Genomic DNA, 18,512 nt, shown 5'->3' on the forward strand with positions numbered 1-18,512 from the left:
AGAAGTGCTTTGTCTTTTCTCTGTTGCTATTTGGTTCCTTCGTGTGGGTTGTTTTGTTTTGTTTATTCCCAACCCCGTCCCTCCCCTGGCACAGCTCCGTGCCGTTCCCTCAGCCTGTTGCTGTCACACAGAGCAGAGCTCAGCGCTGCCCTCCGCTCCCTGTGAGGAGCTGCAGCCGCCTTGAGGCCCGCCCTCAGCTGCTCTGCTCTGGGCCCAGCACACCCAGGGCCCACAGCCGTCCCTCACAGAAGTACCCCTGCAGATCCACCGTTATAAGACCTGTTTGCACTAACCGACCGATATCCTGAACACCGCAACACGAAAATCGCACCATCCCGCCCCTTTCTCTGCCCCTCCGTCCAGCCCCGCCCAGCGCACGGCCCCAACCGCCCATCCCCGCCCCACTCACCGCCCCGCCTCCGCTCCCGTGGCTCCTCCCGGCCCGGGTTCCGCATGGCCGCTCGGTCGGCTCCTCCAGTTCCCGCCCGCTGTCCCGCTCTCGCTGCCGCCCGGCTCTCCTCACGCTCGGCCCCGCCGCCATGAGGTGCCACTACGAGGTGCTGGGCGTACGGCGCGACGCGGCCGACGAGGAGCTGAAGCGGGCCTACCGGCGGCTGGCGCTGCGCTGGCACCCTGGTACGGCGCTCCGCGGGCCCGGCCTGCTGCGGGCCTGAAGGGGAGGGCGGGCCGAGCCGGGCCGGGCCGGGGAGAGGGCGACCGGGCGGTGTGGGGAGTCGAGGGTCGTGTAAAGGCTCGCGGGTGCCTCCGGCCTGGAAGTGGGCCGGGAGCTGCGCTCCCCTGTGCCCTGTGGCAGTCAGCGCCTTTCCTCTTTGCGTGGGGGGTGCTGCTGTTGTGCTGTGAGGTGGTGACAGTTTATTCGTTTAATTCGCAGATAAAAACCTTGAGAACGCCGAGGAAGCTGCCGAACAGTTCAAATTAATCCAGGCGGCGTACGATGTGCTCAGTGACCCTCAGGAGAGAGCCTGGTGAGTAAATCCACCCGGTAGTGGGCTTGAAAATACTTTTGTGTGTCTGTATTGCTTCTTGTGTTTTGTTTGTTTTCTGTTGTTGTTGTTGTTGCTTGGCTTTTCTCCCTTCCCATGCTCTCACAGCAAGGACTTAGAGTTCTCTACTCCTTGGCTTGACTGGAAATGAGGACAGGCCTCTGGCCTGTGGGTCTGCCTTAGCAGTGCTTTGCCCTGTGGTAAGGATGGTTTCTTTCATGGAATCCTTTGAGTTGGAAGATACCTGTAGAGGTCATATAGTCAGCTCCCCTATGCTGAACGACGTCACCTACAGCTAGATCTCTGTGCCCAGAGCCTGGTCCAGTCTGACCTTGAATGTCCACAGGGATGGCGTATCTCACTGCTTTCTGCAGGGTGATGTGGGACAAGCACTGAGGAGCTGCTGATGCTGCCATCACTTTCTGCCTCCCAGGTGGAAGGCATTGGTATCTATCTGCTCTTGTGTTATCACCACAACTCTGCTTTCCTGTGTTGCTGTAATGGTCTTAGGTTCAAATGTGCTCAGATATCTCTTTATAAGAGATTGTGAGTTTAAATGTTCTACATAACATGTTTTTTTAAGTGGGCTGAAGCATCTACCAGCTTATGAAGCCAAAACCTTCACTAATTTGTCCACCTATAAAGGAAAGTCGTTTTTCTCTACTATCATATGATAGTTTGTGCTTGTTTTTTTTTGTTTTGTTTTTGTTCCCCCCCACCCCTTGGACCTTGGACCAACCCCCCCACCCTGTTTTGTTGTTCAGCATGAACATGATGTGATATGGGATATTCCTTTGGCAGTTTGGGTCAGCTGTCCTGGTTCTTTCCTCCCTAAGTTCTTTGTGCACCCCTAGCCCCTCACTGGCCAGGCAGTGTGAGGATCTGAAATATCCTTGGTTCTGTACAGCACTGCTCGGCAGCAGCTAAGCCGTGTTATTGACCTTGTTTTTCTCCCAAAGCCAAAACACAGCATCATACCATTTACTATGAACAAAATCAACTCCTAAACTGCTAGTAACCCTCCTTTCCAACACTGCAAATATGTAGTGAAGCAATACACATGCTTTTACATGTTAATTGTGTCTTATTGTTATTGGAGTATATTCATTTTCTGTACGTTATTGAATTTTGCCAGGTATGATAACCACAGGGAAGCTCTACTGAAAGGAGTGAATGGAGATTATCAAGATGATAGCTTGGATCTGCTGCGCTATTTCACTGTTAGCTGTTATTCTGGATATGGAGATGATGAAAAGGTAGTGAACTAATTCATATTCTTAATGAATCAATTTACATTTATTGAAAAATGTTGTGGTTTAACCCAGCAGGTCGCTGAGCGGCACCCAGTTGTTTGCTCACTCTTCTCTTCCCAGTGGAGTGGGGGAAGAGAATTTAGAAAAAGCAAAGTAGAACTTGTGGGTTGAGGTAAAACTGTTCACGAAGCGGAAAAAAAAAAGGAAATAAAAAACAGTTATGACTGGATAGATAGGTAGATATAACAGGTGGTGCACAAGCAGTTGCTTATGACCCCCCAGCCAATTCCCAGCTAGCCCCTCAAGCAGTGGAATTGAGTGAGATGAATTCTCACCCCCTTCAGAACTCCTTCCACTTGATGTCATATGGTATGGAATATCACTTTGGCCAGTTTAAATCAGCTGCCCTAATTCTGTTCCTTCTCATCTCCTCAGGCCCTTTGCTGCTAGAGGCCTTGGCTTTGTACAGCACTGCTTGACAGCAACTATAAACATTTGTCTGTCATCAGCATTGTTCTCCTAGGGCCAAACAGCATCATATCGGATACTCTGACAAAAACAATTCCATCCCAGATGAAACTATGACAAATATCGGTATTTGCTTAGCATTGGAAAGCTGTGCATGGTGTTGCTGAGCACAGGTGGTAATAACAGTTTTTTGTATAAATACAAAACCTATGCTCAATGCTTGGACAAGATTTAATTACTGTTTTTTTGTCTGGTAATTACTTACTTGTGACTCCTTACTAAACTGTACAACTTCAAAATATGTCTGTATTCTTAATGTACATTAAATAGTGAAGTATTCCAGTGTAGTAGCAGATACTTGGAAATGTCTTTCACAAGCTGGAGTGCTTTAGGCTGAGGACAAATGGCAGTGGTGCTTGAGGGAAGCATGCTTCCAAAAATTTAATCCCCTGTTGTATTTTAAGGTACTCATGATTTACAAAGCTCCAGGTGATTAGGAAAACTTCTGTCAGAGAAAATCCCCATCTGTCTTTGTATTACTATGGTAGGAGTAAGCCGGTATCATCTTAATTTAAAAAGTAGTGATATAGTTGGGGTATATTGTAGTAAATTTTATATTTGGAACTTTCTCAAAGCTTAGTAATGCGTAACCAGACTCTAATCAGCATTGCCTGCATTCTGTAGTGTGTTTGTTTTTTTACTTAGGTTTGGATACAGGTTGTTTGAGGTATGAGAAAGACTACATAAAGGAGTGAGTGCTTACAAGACCTTTCCCCTCACTTTGAATTGCTCTTCAGAACTATAATTTTTTTTCTGAATTGTGTATGTTCTGTGAAAGGTGCTACTTATGTAACGGAGCATTTGTGCATTTATTATTGAACAATGTAGAACAAATAATCATTTACTTCTTATAAAATTTCAGGGATTCTTTACTGTTTATCGACATGTTTTTGAGCAAATTACAAAAGAAGAGATGGAATATATGACTCACGAAGATACTGAAGAATTCCCTACATTTGGGTATTCCCACAGTGACTATGACACGGTAAGAGCAAGTATAATGCTAAACTAAAAGTAATGTGCTGTCATTACTTTGTCTCACGCTGAAATCAAAGAAATTGTTCCTGGTGATCTCTGAGGCAAATACAAAGCCACATTTCTGCTGTGTTTTTTACTGTATTAGTTCATTACTGTTAAGGAAGTGCTTATATTGTTATTCATAACATTTAGATGAATCAGAATTGTTGTTTCCTGTTGGACTGTATTAGCCAACAGACTTTTATTGGTAAGTTGTCAAGCAAACATTTTGCAGGGCTAACCATCGGTTATGCCAATGAAACTTAAGTGCAGTGTGCTTGATGCAAGGCCTAAAAAAACCCAACCAAACAGAGCACCAAACATCTCACTGAGATGTAAATGGAATAGTTTACCAGTGTTTTAATGTAACGTAGGTTATGGCAGTGGATATTATAAATTATTTTTTTAAATAACATGTGTAGTATTGTGCTTCATTTAGGGAAATGAAGACTCATTTACTACATAAATGCCTATTGAAAAACAGAGATGTTATAGTTGACCTGCCACGCAAGCTCCTGCTGTGGCACTCCCGTCATCTACAATTATTCTGTAGTAAGATTTAATTTTCAGGATACTGCATGTCTGCTTTTAGGATATGAGAAAAGACAAATGCTTAGAAGACACATGATTTCTGCCCATCTGGTTTACCAGTTATTTATCATAATAGCTATTTTCCTGGTGATTAATTGCCCGGTAGCAATACTTGCAAATATTCCTCCTAGCTTCTTGCTTCTCCCTTCATTTTTAGTAGTAGTATACTGTGTAGCATTATTTATAAAATTTAAATTGATATATACAAATGAGACGCTTTGATGGTACAAAACTTGGTTGGAGTTGGAAACAATTAGTTAGTTTGGCACTAAAAAGGCCCGAACAGGTATTTTAATTTCAGGTTAAATTACAGGATGGCCTAACAAATAGGTATCTTTCTCAGTCAGCATATATTTTGTGTCTAAAATTGCAGTGCTCCATCTGTTGATGGGTTGAGCTTCGAACATCTTTTGGGAGCTTCCCATGTCGAGACTGTAGAATAGATATGGCTATAAACCAGAAACTACTTTTAATACTGACAATTAGTAGCTACAAAGTCAGCTGTAATTCTGGCACCATTATCGTTAGACATCTGCCTTGTTCATGCTGTTATGGAAGCAGAATATTTATTTATTTATTTATTTAATGGGATTATGTGATTTTTGGAATTACATCACAGAAAACTGCTTTGTTGAACCAGGAAAGTCATTATCCCTCTTATCTTATATTCAAAGATACAGTCAGAAGATACCAGCATTGTAGTACACCCACTTCTCTATTTAGAAGAAGTACTGTGTGAGAAGGGGGAAGAGATTTAGAAGTGAACTACAGAAGCTAGATCAAGGCTTCAGGGTCTGTGACATGCATGTTCTCTGATCCAGCTTTCTGAGTTAACTTGCAAGAGGTTTGGGAGGTGAATCAATGAGTGCCAGGCAAACAGGAAATATATTCTTAAGTGCACAACTTAACAAGACTTCATGAAAATAGCTGTGGACCAAGAAACAAAAGCAGTCAGCTTTGAGTATGCATAGTAAGCAGCAACCTGAGTGTCCAGCAAGAGATGCTTTACAGTGTTCAGGAGACTGACAAGACCAGGGGCTCATATTTCAGGTGGCCACTGAGGAGGAAAATCTCATAGCTCATAAAGCTGATGAGGGGATGGATGATTCCTGTCATGAGCTGGTGGTCTTGCATCCTATGTACTCAAGTTCTCTCATTTTGAAGCATAAATCTCAACTAATAGTCTATCATTGCTTATATTGTTGGACATACACAGCTGGGTTTTAGTGACAGCAGAGTAAAAGCTGCATAGCTATTTATCTGCCAGAAGCCACAGCCTTGAGCCTTCGCTCATAGAACATTTAAAATTAGCGCTGAGGAGCTCATAGTTGTACCACTGGCGTAAGGAGAAGAAATACTAATAGGAACATTGTTAAGTTGTTATGTTAAAGTCCAGAACTTGCTTTGTAAAGTATTCAAAAACAGGAAAACAGCAGTGTGCGTGGGGATGTAAAGGGGTGTATGTGGGGTGTAGTAAAGAGAAAGTTTAATGGGATGAGTAACTTAAAAAAAAAAAGTCTGAACTTCCTGTTTCCCAAATATGCAAAATGCAGAAGGTTAGGAATTAGTTGGAGAGAAACAGAGAACAAAACAAAATGATACAAAACAAAGTGATACCAACCTGAGTGGCTGGCACACCAGAAGTCTGTGCTGCCATTCAGCAGAACCTGGACAGACTACGGAGTTGAATGGAGAGGATCCTGATGTGGTTCAACAAGAGTAAGTGTAATGTCTTGCATCTGGGAAGGAAAAACTGTGTGTGCTAGAACAGATTAGGGGCTGACCTGCTGGAAAAGAGCTCAGTGGAGAAAGACCTGACTATCCTGGGTGGACAACAGGTTGGCCATGAGCCAGCGGTATGCCTGTGTGGCCAAGATGGCCAATAGTGTTCTCAGGTGCATTAGAGCATGGATGGCGTGTCAAGGGAAGTGATCCTCCTCCCACTCTACTCTGCCCTGGTGAGGTCACACTTGGGGTACTGTGTCTGGTTCTGGGCTCTTCCAGAAAGACAGGGAACCTCTGGAGTGAGACCAGCAGAGAATCACAAAGATGACTATGGGCCTGCAGCATCTCCCTTCTGAGGAAAGGCTGAGAGACCTGGGGATGTTCAGCCTGGAGAAGAGAAAGCTGAGAGTGAATCTTACAGTATAGAATCATAGAATCTCTCAGGTTGGAAAAGACCTTAAAGATCATCGAGTCCAGCTGTGACCTAGCCATAGTACCCTAACTATCAACACTCTGCTAAATCATGTCCCTGAGCACCACATCCAAACAGTTTTTAAACACCTCCAGGAATGGTAACTCAACCACTTCCTTGGGGATCCTATTCCAGTGCTTAACCACCCTTTCTGTAAAGAAGTGTTTCCTGATATCCAACCTAAACTTACCCTGGTGCAACTTGAGGCCATTTCCCCTCATCCTGTTACCTGTCACCAGTGAGAAGAAACCAGCCTTGCTTTTGCTGTAAGTACCTTTCAGATACTGGAAGAGAACAACAAGGTCTCCCCTCCGTTTCTCCAGACTAAACAGCCCCAGTTCCCTCAGCCTCTTAGAATCACAGAATCACAGAATGACCCGGGTTGAAGGGACCTCAAGGATCATGTAGTTCCAACCCCCCTGCCTAGCAGGGCCACCAAACATACACACCCACTAGATCAGGTTGCTCAGGGCCCCGTCCAACCTGGCCTTGAACACCTCCAAAGACGGGGCTTCCACAACCTCCCTGGGCAGCCTGTTCCAGGGCCTAACCACTCTACTAGTAAAGAACTTCCCCCTAACATCCAACCTAAATCTTTCCTCCTTCAACTTGGATCCATTTCCCCTAGTCCTGCTATTGTCAGCCCTTTCAAAGAGTTTACTCCTCTCCTGGGTGTAGGTTCCCTTCAGGTATTGAAAGGCTGCAATGAGGTCACCCCGCAGCCTTCTCTTCTCCAGGCTGAACAAGCCCAACTCCTTCAGTCTGTCCTCATAGGGGAAGTGCTCCAGCCCCTTGATCATCTTGGACCCTTTCCAAAATCTCTCTGTCCTTCTTGTACTGAGGGCTCCATACCTGAACACAGTATTCCAGATGGAGCCTCACAAGAGCCGAGTAGAGAGGGACAATCACCTCCCTATCCCTGCTGACCACCCCTCTCCTGATGGAGCCCAGGATCCCATTTGCCTTCTGAGCCGCCAGAGCGCACTGCTGGCTCATGTTGAGTCTCTCGTCCATCAGGACCCCCAGGTCCTTCTCTGCTGAGCTGCTCTCAAGGACTACTCCCAGCCTGTGCAGGTGCCTGGGGTTCTTCCGGCCCAAGTGCAAAACCTTGCACTTTGCTGTGTTGAACTTCATTAGGTTCACCTGAGCCCAGCTCAGAGCCTCTCCTCATAGGTCTCATTCTCCAAGCCCTTCACAAGCCTTGTTGCTCTTCTTTGGACCTGCTCCAGCACCTCCACATCCTTTCTGTACTGAGGTGCCCCAAACTGAACATGGTACTCAAGGTGACGCCTCACCAGTGCTGAGTACAGGGGCAGAATGACTTCTCTAGTCATGCTCACCACACCATTCCTGTTACAAGCCAGGATGCCATTGGCCTTCTTGGCCACTTGGGTGCACTGCTGGCTCATGTTCAGCTGTTTGTCCATCAGCACACCAAGAGTCCTTTCCATCAGGCAGCTTTCCAGCCACACCTCCCCAAGCCTGTAGGGTTGCCTGGGGTTGTTGTGACCAAAATGCAGGACTTGACACTTGGCCCTATTGAAACTCATACAGTTTGCCTTTGCCCATCAATCCAGTCTATCCAGGTCCCTCTGTAGTGCCCTTTTCCCCTCAGGCAGATCAGCTCTCCTTCCCAACTTGGTGTCATCTGCAAACTTACTGAGGGTGCACTCAGTCCCCTCACTAAGATGGTTAATAAAGATGTTAACAGAAGCAGCCCCAGTACCGAGCCCTGGGGGACAGTGCTTGTGACTGGCTGCCAACTGGATTTAACCCCATTGACCACAACATTTGGGCTTGGCCATCCAGCCAGTGTTTCACCCAGCAGAGCATACGCCCATCCAAACCATGGGCAGCCAGCTTCTCCATGAGGATGCTGTGGGGGACAGTGTCAAAGGCCTTACTGAAGTCCAGGTAGACCAACCACATCAACAGCCTTACCTTCACCCGCTAAGTGGGTCACCTTGTCATAGGATGAAGTCAGGTTTGTCAGACAGGATCTACTGTTCATAAACCCATGGTGACTAGGCCTGATCCCCTGGTTGACCTTTTACTGGTCCATGACAGCTCCCGAGATTATCCGTTCCGTAACTTTCCCTGGCTCTGAGGTGAGACTGGTAGGCACGACATTTACCAGTCTCCAGTCTGTCAGGACATCCCCAGTCAGCCAGGACTGTTGAAAGATGATGGAGAATGGCTTGGGAACCACATCTGCCAACTCCCTCAGCACTTCAGGGTGTCCATCCAGCCCCCTGGACTTGTGAGCATCCAGCTTTTGGAGCAGGTCCAAAAGTGTCTCATCATGAATCGTGCAGGGCTTATTCTGTTCCCCATCCCTATCTACCAGAGCAGGGGGCTGTGTTCCCAGGGAGTAACAAGTCTTACTATTAAAGACTGAGGCGAAGAAGGCATTAAGTACCTCAGCCTTATCCTGATCCTTGGTCACCAAGTTGCCCTCAGCATCCAACAAGGGATGGAGATTCTCTCTAGCCCTCCTTTTGCTGTTGATGTGTTTATAAAATATTTATTGTTTTCCTTTACCTTAGTGGCCACGTTCAGCTCTTTTTCTCCCTGCACAGCTTCATTTAGTAGCTTCTCTTCCAGAGACCATGAATTTTGTTCTTGAGATCCAACCAAAGGTCGCTGTTCAGCCAGTCCAACCTCCTTGCCTGTTGGCTCATCTTCTGTGACTTGGGGATGGTTAGTTCCTGTACCTTTAAAATTATCTCCTTAAAGTATTCCCAGCCTGCCTGGGCTCCCACACTCTCCAAAACTACATCAGCCAAGGTCCTAAAGAGGTTATAGTCTGCCCTTCAGAAGTCCAAGGTGGCAGTTCTGCTGACTCCCCTCTGTGGTTCAACAAGGATTGAGAAATGTAGTGTCTCATGATCACTGTGCCCCAGACGGCCTCCAGCCTTTACATCCCCCACCAGACCTTCTCTGTTAACCAGTATCAGAGAGTTGGAGGTGCCTAGTGACAGGACTGGGGGCAGCAGACACAAACTGCAACAGAAGAAGTTCTGTCTAAAAGTGAGGAAGAAAATTCTGGAGTTTGAGAGTGACAGAGCACTGGAACAGGCTGCACAGAGCAGTTCTCTGGAGATATTAAAGGCCCATGTGGATGCTTTTCTGTGCTACCTGCTCTAGGGAACCTGCTATAGCAGGGGGTTGGTCTAGATGATCTGCAGTAGTCCCTTTCAACTCTGATTCTGTGAAAACAAAGTCATTATTTCACTTTATTGTTTATTAGTGTTTGCTCATGAGTAGTAAAAAAAAGGGAATAAGGAAAGATAATTTACTGCTTCTTCTAATGTGAAAGCTAGAGGGCATCATTTTTTTACCTTCAGTTATATAATACAACAAAACATGAGTAAGTTCATCTTTACACAACTGCTCATTAAACTGCAAGTCACAGCTTCATGATACTGTATATGATAACATTTTGCATACATTAAAAAAAAGAAAAGCATTCGTGAAGGAGAAATTGTCCGGAGCTGTTAAATGCTTCATCACTTTCTCTGGAAGCGGATGGAGCATGATGGGAAGAAATACTGCCATGTATTTGCTGTTTGTTTTGTTTTTGCATAGTGGTTGTTGGCTGCTGTTGGAAATGTGTGGACAGCCTTTGGTGTAATTCGGTGTAGTGGGTGTTACACAGTATGTGCTTATTTACACAGTGTCTGATTGTGGCTGTGCTCTGAAAGGAAGAGTACAGCAAAGTTAAGTATCTGGCACTACTGTTAGCACGATCCAGTCCTGAATGGGGGTCTGTTTTTAGAAGTTGGGTTTTTTGGGATAGTTTAAATATGAGGCTGTTGATTTGAGAAGGTTTGAAATTTTAAAGATGGCATTAGAGATTTTGTAAAGCTCATGGTGATTTGTTTATGCTCAGATAACAATCTTTGTCTATAGAGAAGACACAGAACTCCTGAGTTATTCGGTAAGGTTTTTGACACGCTCCCTAATAAAGTGACTCATTGGATTTTTAATTCTTTTATTTTAACAGATAGTCCACCCTTTCTATGCCTATTGGCAGAGTTTCTGTACTCAGAAAAGCTTTGCTTGGAAAGAAGAATATGACACACGGCAAGCATCGAACCGCTGGGAGAAACGAGCTATGGAAAAAGAAAACAAGAAAACCAGAGATAAAGCGAAAAAAGAGAGGAACGAACTAGTCCGTCAGCTGGTAGCCTTTATCCGCAAAAGGGACAGAAGAGTACAAGCTCACAGAAAACTTGTGGAAGAACAGAATGCAGAAAAACTAAGGAAAGCAGAGGAAATTCGGAGGCAGCAAAAACTCAAACAAGCCAAGTATGTAAACATGGAAAGAAATGCTTATCTTAAACCTGGAGAAACTATCCATGTCTACCGCGCAGTTTGGCTGTAATGATATGATGTGATTATAGTGGTAGCTGTACGTGCTCTTTTATAAATCCTTGACCATTTTCTATATTAGTTATATATTAGAAAATGAGGGAACAACCTCTGCACTGCAGGCAACTGGCTGCAATAGCACAGAATCCAGTGTGCTTTCCTTTACCAGGGGAGGAATGTTAGGAGTGAAGCAAAACAGGACTGTGACAACCTGGGCTTTTATCAGCTTCATTTGCTTTGGAACTTTTTATGCTAAAAAGAATGTATGAAAAATAAATGTAGTCTTGCTTTTCCTTTTAATTTGGTAGAGAGGATCCTTTTAGTGGACTAAATGCACTTTTTAGTGCTTTTGCTTTTCATGAAATATAAAGAAGAGAATGGGAGTCTGCCAGTCTGAGCAGAAGTTATTTAAACTAGGAGTAATTTTCAGCTGGAAATAAGAGGAAGGAGCTTAAATACTGGTTTTGGAATTGCACTTCTGTAGCATGTTCTTTGAAATCATAATATAATAATTCACATACACATGAAATACATTATTGCACATAATGTTTGTTAGTTTCCTTTTTTTTTTTTTCCCTGAGAGAAGGAAGCTGAGGCATGTGTTTACTGATAAATGGTTTAATGATTCTGTGCTCAGGACCCAGCTGTAGAAAATTCCACTGTGGTGTGGTGCACTAGCTTGGGTCTCACTTGTTATTAGGAAAACTGAATGGGGACACCTCTGTAGCACCAAGTCAAGCAGTAATTTTCTAGTGTTTTTTGCATTGCTGTGCTGTTCATTGGTTTGGATCTTACAGCAGGTAAAAGCAGCTGTACCACTTTTAGGATTGAGATGACTTTCTGTGCTGTTAGCTTGACATTTACCATGTGCTGGTACATTTCCTGCATGAAATTCAAGCAGGATCCACTTACGTTAATATCTCTTTACTAGCAGTGTCAGTCTGCCTACTGGCATCGTAAATTACCTGCTCAGATTTCCAGGTCCTGTAAACAGTTCTTTACTCTATCATAATAAATTCAGGAATTTCCACCTGAAATACCAGAGAAGACCAAGCTATCTTTTAAATAATAGTTTCTGTAATTCCAGTCTCATAAATGCCATGTAGAAGTTACTGTATTATTCTGTTTAAAGGCTTGCTGAACAGTATAAAGAGCAGAGCTGGATAACTATGTCAGATCTAGAGAAAGAACTGAAAGAGATGGAGGCGCAGTATGAAAAGGAATTTGGAGATGGATCGGATGCTGAAGTTGAATTAGAAGGACACGAGGCAAAAGAAGATGCTGAAGGTATGGAGCATGAGGGTGCAACCTGTAATGAACCACTGCAGTGTGAGTATTGGCTCACTGCACTTGGAACCCCAGGTACACGTGGTGCAAGTCCTCTTTCTCCAACACTGGTTTGCCAGGTTAGAGGCTGAATGCCTGATATTTTCCTTTGAATGTGAGAAGATGTAAAGCCATAGCTGTTAATTTTCAGTAATATATGATTTGGTGAGATTATCTCTCTGAGTATGAGTAATACTGAAGGGGCTGAATGCCAATGTTGTGACTGTTTCCTGGGGCTTTTAATAGCAACATACTTGAAAATTGCTTTTCTGACTTTGTCTCTTCCATCCCCATTGATTTCTTCAGACAGACAGAATGACGTAGCTGAAGAAGCTGAATATACTGATGATCTCTACTGCCCCGCTTGTGACAAGTTGTTAAAAACTGAGAAAGCGTAAGTGTGTGTGTACGTGGTTGGGAACTTCTCAGCAGTGCCAGGGGAAAGTGTTGCTTTTTTAAAGCAACTTTTTAAAAAGCACTGTAAGAACCTCTTAGCTGCACATAACAGTGTCTTCTTTCCACCCGAGACACTAACAGGGCAAAATTTTCCACTCTTACTAGTGATAGATAATGGTCCTATTGTTAGTTTATATGTAAGTGTACCAGTATTTACTCAGAACCACCTGCAGTAACTATTTGATAACCTTCATAGCATGAAGAATCACGAAAAATCAAAGAAGCATCGTGAGATGGTAGCGCTTTTACGGCAGCAACTGGAAGAAGAGGAAGAGAAATTTCCTGCATCTTCAGATGATGCGAACAGAATACATACCAAAGAGGAGGAAGAAACGGGAGAGGTGCCCAAGCAGAAGTACTTGAAATTATTATTTCAAATTTTATTATGATTAATGACTTATTAAATCTTTGAACTCAGAGGGAGTTCTGACTGGATTCGCTGTATTGGAACTCACAGTATTGTGCCAATTCAAAGTATTTCTTTGTATTAGAGTTCCAGTAGAATGCATACATTAATTTGGCCGGATTCAATCATAAGGTTTTTTTCAAACAGGGAAGCTTGGTGCAGTTCCAGTGTTTAGCAGTTTGGTTATGCTACTCTTTGTCAATTGGATGCTGGCATAGATAGAAAATGAGTATGCTTGAAAATGAGTGGAGCTGGATAAGTTATGTTGTACAGCTTCCATTCTTTGAATGCACCAAGCAATTTATGAGAAGTGTTGTTTTCATTGCCGATGAGAATCGTTTTCTAGTTGTGGCTCCTATCTCTCATATGTTACAGTGTTAAGAAAAATATAACTTGACACCTTCCTAGAAATTGTTTTCATGTTTTCTTTTTAAAAAAAGTCAATTTTGTATTCTTATTTTTGCAGACTCTCCAAGAAGCAGAAGAAGAAACAGAAAACAATGATGGTAGGCAGTCAGACACAATTATATTCAAAGGACTTTACAGAACGATTTTGTTTCATGTATTATTGTAATACATCTCCCAGACCTGACTTGAGAAGCATCTGTACAAACAGAATAAATGTGGTGCTGGTTCCAACAAGTTTATGGGTTGAAATGTAAAGAAAAGAGATTGGAACAGACAGAGAGAGAATGCAAGGAATTGATCAGCAAGACTGCCAGTGGCCGTGGTGCATTAGAGACTTAACTGTTTGGTGATAGTCTTCTGCTTTGATTGATAGACCTGGAGAAATGTACTGTTTGTAAAGTAACTTTATTAGCATCCTACTGAAGCAAACCAACACCATCCACTCCACCTCTCACTTGCACTGCAGGCACCAGTAATGCCAATCTGGCATGTTCCAGGATCCCATCTGTGCATGACAGAACAGATCTGTGCTGACAGGAGCAGGCTGGGATTCAAGAATTGCACGTTCTGTGTCAGCCTTGAGTGTCAGGAGCACCACAGAGGGCAGACTCTTCTCTCTGTCTTTCTCATGAGCGATCCTTTTGCACGATCTGTTCCTAGTTTTACCTCTTTCCTATTCACTACCTCAATCATAGTCAAGTCCCACTGACTATGAACACTAGATCCTGCATCTGGAATGTTTCCCAAGGTGGCCTCATGTTTTTTTCCCAGCCTAATCCTTCCAGTGTTATGTGTTCCCCTTCTCTGCCCTCTCCTACAACATCATCTCTTCTTATCTAGAAACTTCTCCAAGCCTTTCAACTGGATAAATTTTTCTTGCTTCTCTTTGTTTGGTTTTGGATTGTCCAAGTTAGCATTGGCTCGGCCTTCTTGTTTCCATGCAGGCAGTCAACATCTTGTCCAACACCGGCTTCCTCAGTTCCTTTTCAATTTCCTTGAGATTTTCTCATCTACCTTATGAAGGTTGTGTGTAGGCGCCTTGTCTCCCATCCTTCAGTTATCTGATAAGGTCTTTTGCTGCCTAGAATGTGGGCTGCACACTCACATGACTGACCTGCAATTTTCTTATGCAGAGATCCTAGAAGCATAACTTGTATCTGCTGTCAGTCTTTACTGGGTGTTGAGAATCATTAGGATCGTTGTTCTTTTTTCCTGGAGATGAAACGACCTGAGAAAACCTGGCTAAACTGTCTTAAGTCTGCAGGAGTTACTGTAGTTGTTTTAACACAGTGTTACACTTATTCTACTTTTGGAACTTGAGCTTTGCTTCAGACATGCTGAGATGTTGACCTGTTACTAAACATGTGTTGTCTATGATTCTGTACTGGTACATGGAGAAGGTTGCCAGTGTTTCAGAAGGTAGGGAGGGAAAATACTGTGTGTTTTGCTTCAGTCAGTTGAGTTATTTTGGCTTAAGTATCCTAACACAGATGTCTGGCACAGGAAACTTCAGTCTAAACATTTGTCAAAGTTAAAAACGAAGCCATTATTGTGTGATGTGACATGGCAGCCTTGTGTTTGAGCCCACTGTGCAATTATAAACCACCACCACAGCTGGTCTCACCTCTCAGAAGAGGGGGAACCAAGATTTTGCTTGCTGGAATCCCATTGAGAATACAATGTAAAATTCAGAGGCTGTATTGGTTTGCGTGTTATCCCCAGACACTCATGTTTTGAAGTAAATGAGCATAAGCATAATCACTAATGAGCATGAAGTAACTTTTATTTCTTCTATTTGGACAGACTTACGAGGAATATTTTGATAAAAGTGCTGATGAGGAAACAATGGAGCAAAAGGAGCTGCCCTGTGTGGATAAGGACAGCGGCCCAACAGAGCAGTCTGTAAATGACGACCAAAGATGTGCTGTGTCAGAGGAAGCAAGTGCTGCAGAAGATAGTAGCCCGGTGAATGAAGCACAGAGTGAAGTGAAAAGGTGTGCTGACCATCTTGTTCTCTGTCAGGTCTGATACTGTAAGATAAGCAGATCTCTCTCACTGTTGTCAATTTGGGGCTACTCCACTAACTCAGAGTTGTATAAATACAGTACTGAACGGAGATTTACTTTGGAAATGGTATTAGTCTGCGTATCAGTACGGCACCATTCACAAGCAGCTGATTCATCTTTTAGCAGAATCTTGAGATTGACAGTTGGTTACATAAGTGACATGGCTTTCTTTTTTGCTGGAAATGCATTGTTGTATGAAGGTTGTATGAAGGAAGAGCAGGGGAAAGTAACAGAGACCCTGACAAACAATCAGATTTTTGAACTTTAATTTGAATATTCTTGTGCACTGATCTCGGTTTCTCTGTCTATCAGCAGCACTAAGCCTAAAGGTAAAAAAGCCAAGGATGCAAAGAAGTCTGCTAAGGGCTCTTCAGAGCACCAAACAACGGTAAGTCAAATTACCTACACTGTTAAAAAAAACAGGGCCATGTTATTGCAAAGAAAGTAGCCTGTTGTACCTCCACTTTCCAAATTCTGTTCTGGTTTACTGCTTACTTCTTAATAATACATAATTTCCTATGATTTTATTGGTGTGTTGGACACTTGGAACATCAGCTCTTGTCTGTGCAGAGAAGTGTAGGACTAAATTGCTTGTGTAGGAGAGTGGCTAGAACTCACTAATCAAAGCAGTTCAAACCAAGAAATGTAAACACCTGAAGGTGGCTGTTCTCACCAGGCTGGTGGGAGGCGGTTTGCATCTTTCCCAGTACTGGTACTTCCCAGAAGAACAAACTCTTGTCAGAGCTACAGCTGAGACATAAATTCAGCGTACCTCAGAGCTCAAAATGTTACGTGGATAGTCTTGTTTACTGAGATGAGATTGAAAGCAATCGTTATCATTATTTACATTTGGTAAGCTTCTGTTGTATTCTTGGCTTCACTTAGTTCTCCTTAAAGTTTCACAAAGTTATGCTGTTAATGCTTTCTATTTTAATTGCCAGTCAGTAATAGGATATTCATTACAGAAACAAACAACTTCAGTCACATTTCATTCTTGGAAGAGAAGCTGGATCGAGCCAGTTGGTGTTACGACACACACAAATGTGAACAGTTTGTTTTTTTTCACCTTTTAGAATGAAGTTCCTATTCACTGTGTAACCTGCAACTGTACGTTTCCATCCCGAAATAAACTGTTTGAACATCTAAAAGCAACAGGACATGCAAAAGCAACACAGGCACCGTCTGTAAATGGAGCTGCCCACACCAGAAGCAAAAAAGAGAAACGTAAAAACAGATAGAACTTCGTTACACTGCCAGTCTTCAGAAGATTCTGAACACACGTGAAGATTCTCTACAACATTGAAAAGTGCGCATCGCCCATTCTGAGGTAAGCTGGGAAGGCAGCTCCGGGTTTTGGTGGAGGAAACCAAAAGGAAAAAAAAAGAAAAAAAAGGAAGATGTGGAAGATGTAAGAAGAAGAATGTTATCTTGTGAAGCAGCGTTTGCTTTTGTTTGTTTGTACTGTCTTTTCTCTACTGACTGAACTTGACCTACCGTTCTGACAGCTTCCATGGTGAAGGGGCAATAGTGATTCAGAGCTGCCTTGCATTCCTGTTGAAACTTGCATGGATGGAGTAACTATGCAGAGGGAATAAATTTTTTTACCACATCACAGTTGTTCTCTTTGCAGAGACAGAAAACTGATTTGAGGTTAAGACTGTACTCTGCTGTTTTGATCTTCCATCAGAAATGAAATGTGAACAGCACACGTGGAAAAGTAACCATCCTCAGTGGTCCCTTCAAATTTACCAGCAGACAAAAAGCAGAATGATGTCAAAGTTGGTTAATTACAGTTTTGACAGTCCCTGTTAGTTTTGGACATGATCCTGTGTGCTGAGGAGCTTGTACTGGAGAGGGAAATCCTGTGGAAGAGCCTTGCTGGAATAAGTGTGGGAGGGAATGGATGATGGTTGTCAGTGTTAATGTATATGAGTTGACAGGGGTTCTGTCCTGTGGTACATGCACACTAGATACTGCCAGCTGAGGAGAGAGTGGCAGGGGGAATGGGTTTCTCTCCACGTGTGTTTTGATTTCCTGATGAAAAACAAAATGGGAGCTGGTATTGCATCTCTGCTTAAATACATCACTAATTCGTTCTGAATAGCACTTACAGAATGAAAAGATGAACATCTGATTTTGGAGTGCACATGTACAAAAGAGTTCTACAAAACAAGCAGTCAGAGAATCCAGTGTTCATGGAGGGTTTGGGGATATGGTATGTTTAGTATACCTATAGATTTTTCTGTATTTCTCTCATTGCATTTTCTAAATGTAATGCTATTGCCTTATCTGAGTTGCTCGAGCATTTCAGCTTATCAGACAAAAGGGTGGAACACAGAACTGTTATTAGATCAAGGAATTATTCAAGCATTAAAATTCTCATCAAAGTAAAATGACAAATGTATTCTTCTTGCTAACAGACAACAATATTACTTTTATTGGAGAGCGGAGAAGGTAACAGAAATTTTGTGTCAAAAGTGATTATGTTAGAGGAGCTGTACTTTATTCCACCAGTCAGAGTTTGTATCTTTGCTAAATAACTAAAATTCAAAAAGCAGCAGGAAGAAAAGCAAAAAATATATATATTTATTTATTTTTTGAGAGGATGATGATTGGATTTGACATTAAAAATAATTACCATAATTAGAACTTTCAAATTGTGTGCACAGAGATTTTAATGCTCTAATTACACTGTATCATCGTGATAAAAGTAAACAGTTCTAGCTCTGTTTGAGACCCACAGTTACGTTCTGCTCAGAATGCTTCCTAGCCCAAGAGTGACTTCTATGTGAAATCTCACATGGTGGGGTAAGACTTCAACTGCAATATTATCCTTTGAGTTAATTATTTTTGTTATTTAAATAAAATAAACCAATGATGAAGTAT

The 18,512-nt window shown here is 43.0% G+C and overlaps 1 protein-coding gene across 2 annotated transcripts; it reads left to right on the top strand.

Moving 5' to 3' along the window:
- The first annotated feature begins 421 nt into the window (after positions 1 to 421).
- On the top strand, positions 422 to 18,509 carry DNAJC21 (DnaJ heat shock protein family (Hsp40) member C21). Of its 2 annotated transcripts, none has more exons than XM_072359502.1 (12): positions 422 to 636; positions 893 to 986; positions 2,140 to 2,260; positions 3,648 to 3,770; positions 10,597 to 10,901; positions 12,097 to 12,251; positions 12,597 to 12,684; positions 12,943 to 13,101; positions 13,619 to 13,658; positions 15,364 to 15,554; positions 15,939 to 16,014; positions 16,700 to 18,509. In XM_072359502.1, exons 1-12 carry the CDS (start codon positions 540 to 542, stop codon positions 16,862 to 16,864), a joined length of 1,614 nt encoding a protein of 537 aa, XP_072215603.1. In that variant the 5' UTR covers positions 422 to 539; the 3' UTR covers positions 16,865 to 18,509. The 2 variants fall into 2 exon arrangements, with proteins under 2 accessions (XP_072215603.1, XP_072215604.1); XM_072359503.1 differs by having other exon boundaries at positions 15,942 to 16,014.
- The last annotated feature ends 3 nt before the right edge of the window (positions 18,510 to 18,512 follow it).

The sequence above is a fragment of the Excalfactoria chinensis genome, chromosome Z (assembly GCF_039878825.1).
Source record: "Excalfactoria chinensis isolate bCotChi1 chromosome Z, bCotChi1.hap2, whole genome shotgun sequence".
In the NCBI taxonomy this organism is placed as follows: Eukaryota; Metazoa; Chordata; class Aves; order Galliformes; family Phasianidae; genus Excalfactoria; species Excalfactoria chinensis.

Bases quoted from the DNA above. Each gene is read 5' to 3' on its own strand.
- DNAJC21 (XM_072359502.1), top strand. From the start codon at position 540: ATGAGGTGCCACTACGAGGTGCTGGGCGTACGGCGCGACGCGGCCGAC. The intron at 2,261-3,647 runs GTAGTGAACTAA...ATAAAATTTCAG, and splicing joins GATATGGAGATGATGAAAAG to GGATTCTTTACTGTTTATCG. The intron at 15,555-15,938 runs GTGTGCTGACCA...TCTGTCTATCAG, and splicing joins GCACAGAGTGAAGTGAAAAG to CAGCACTAAGCCTAAAGGTA.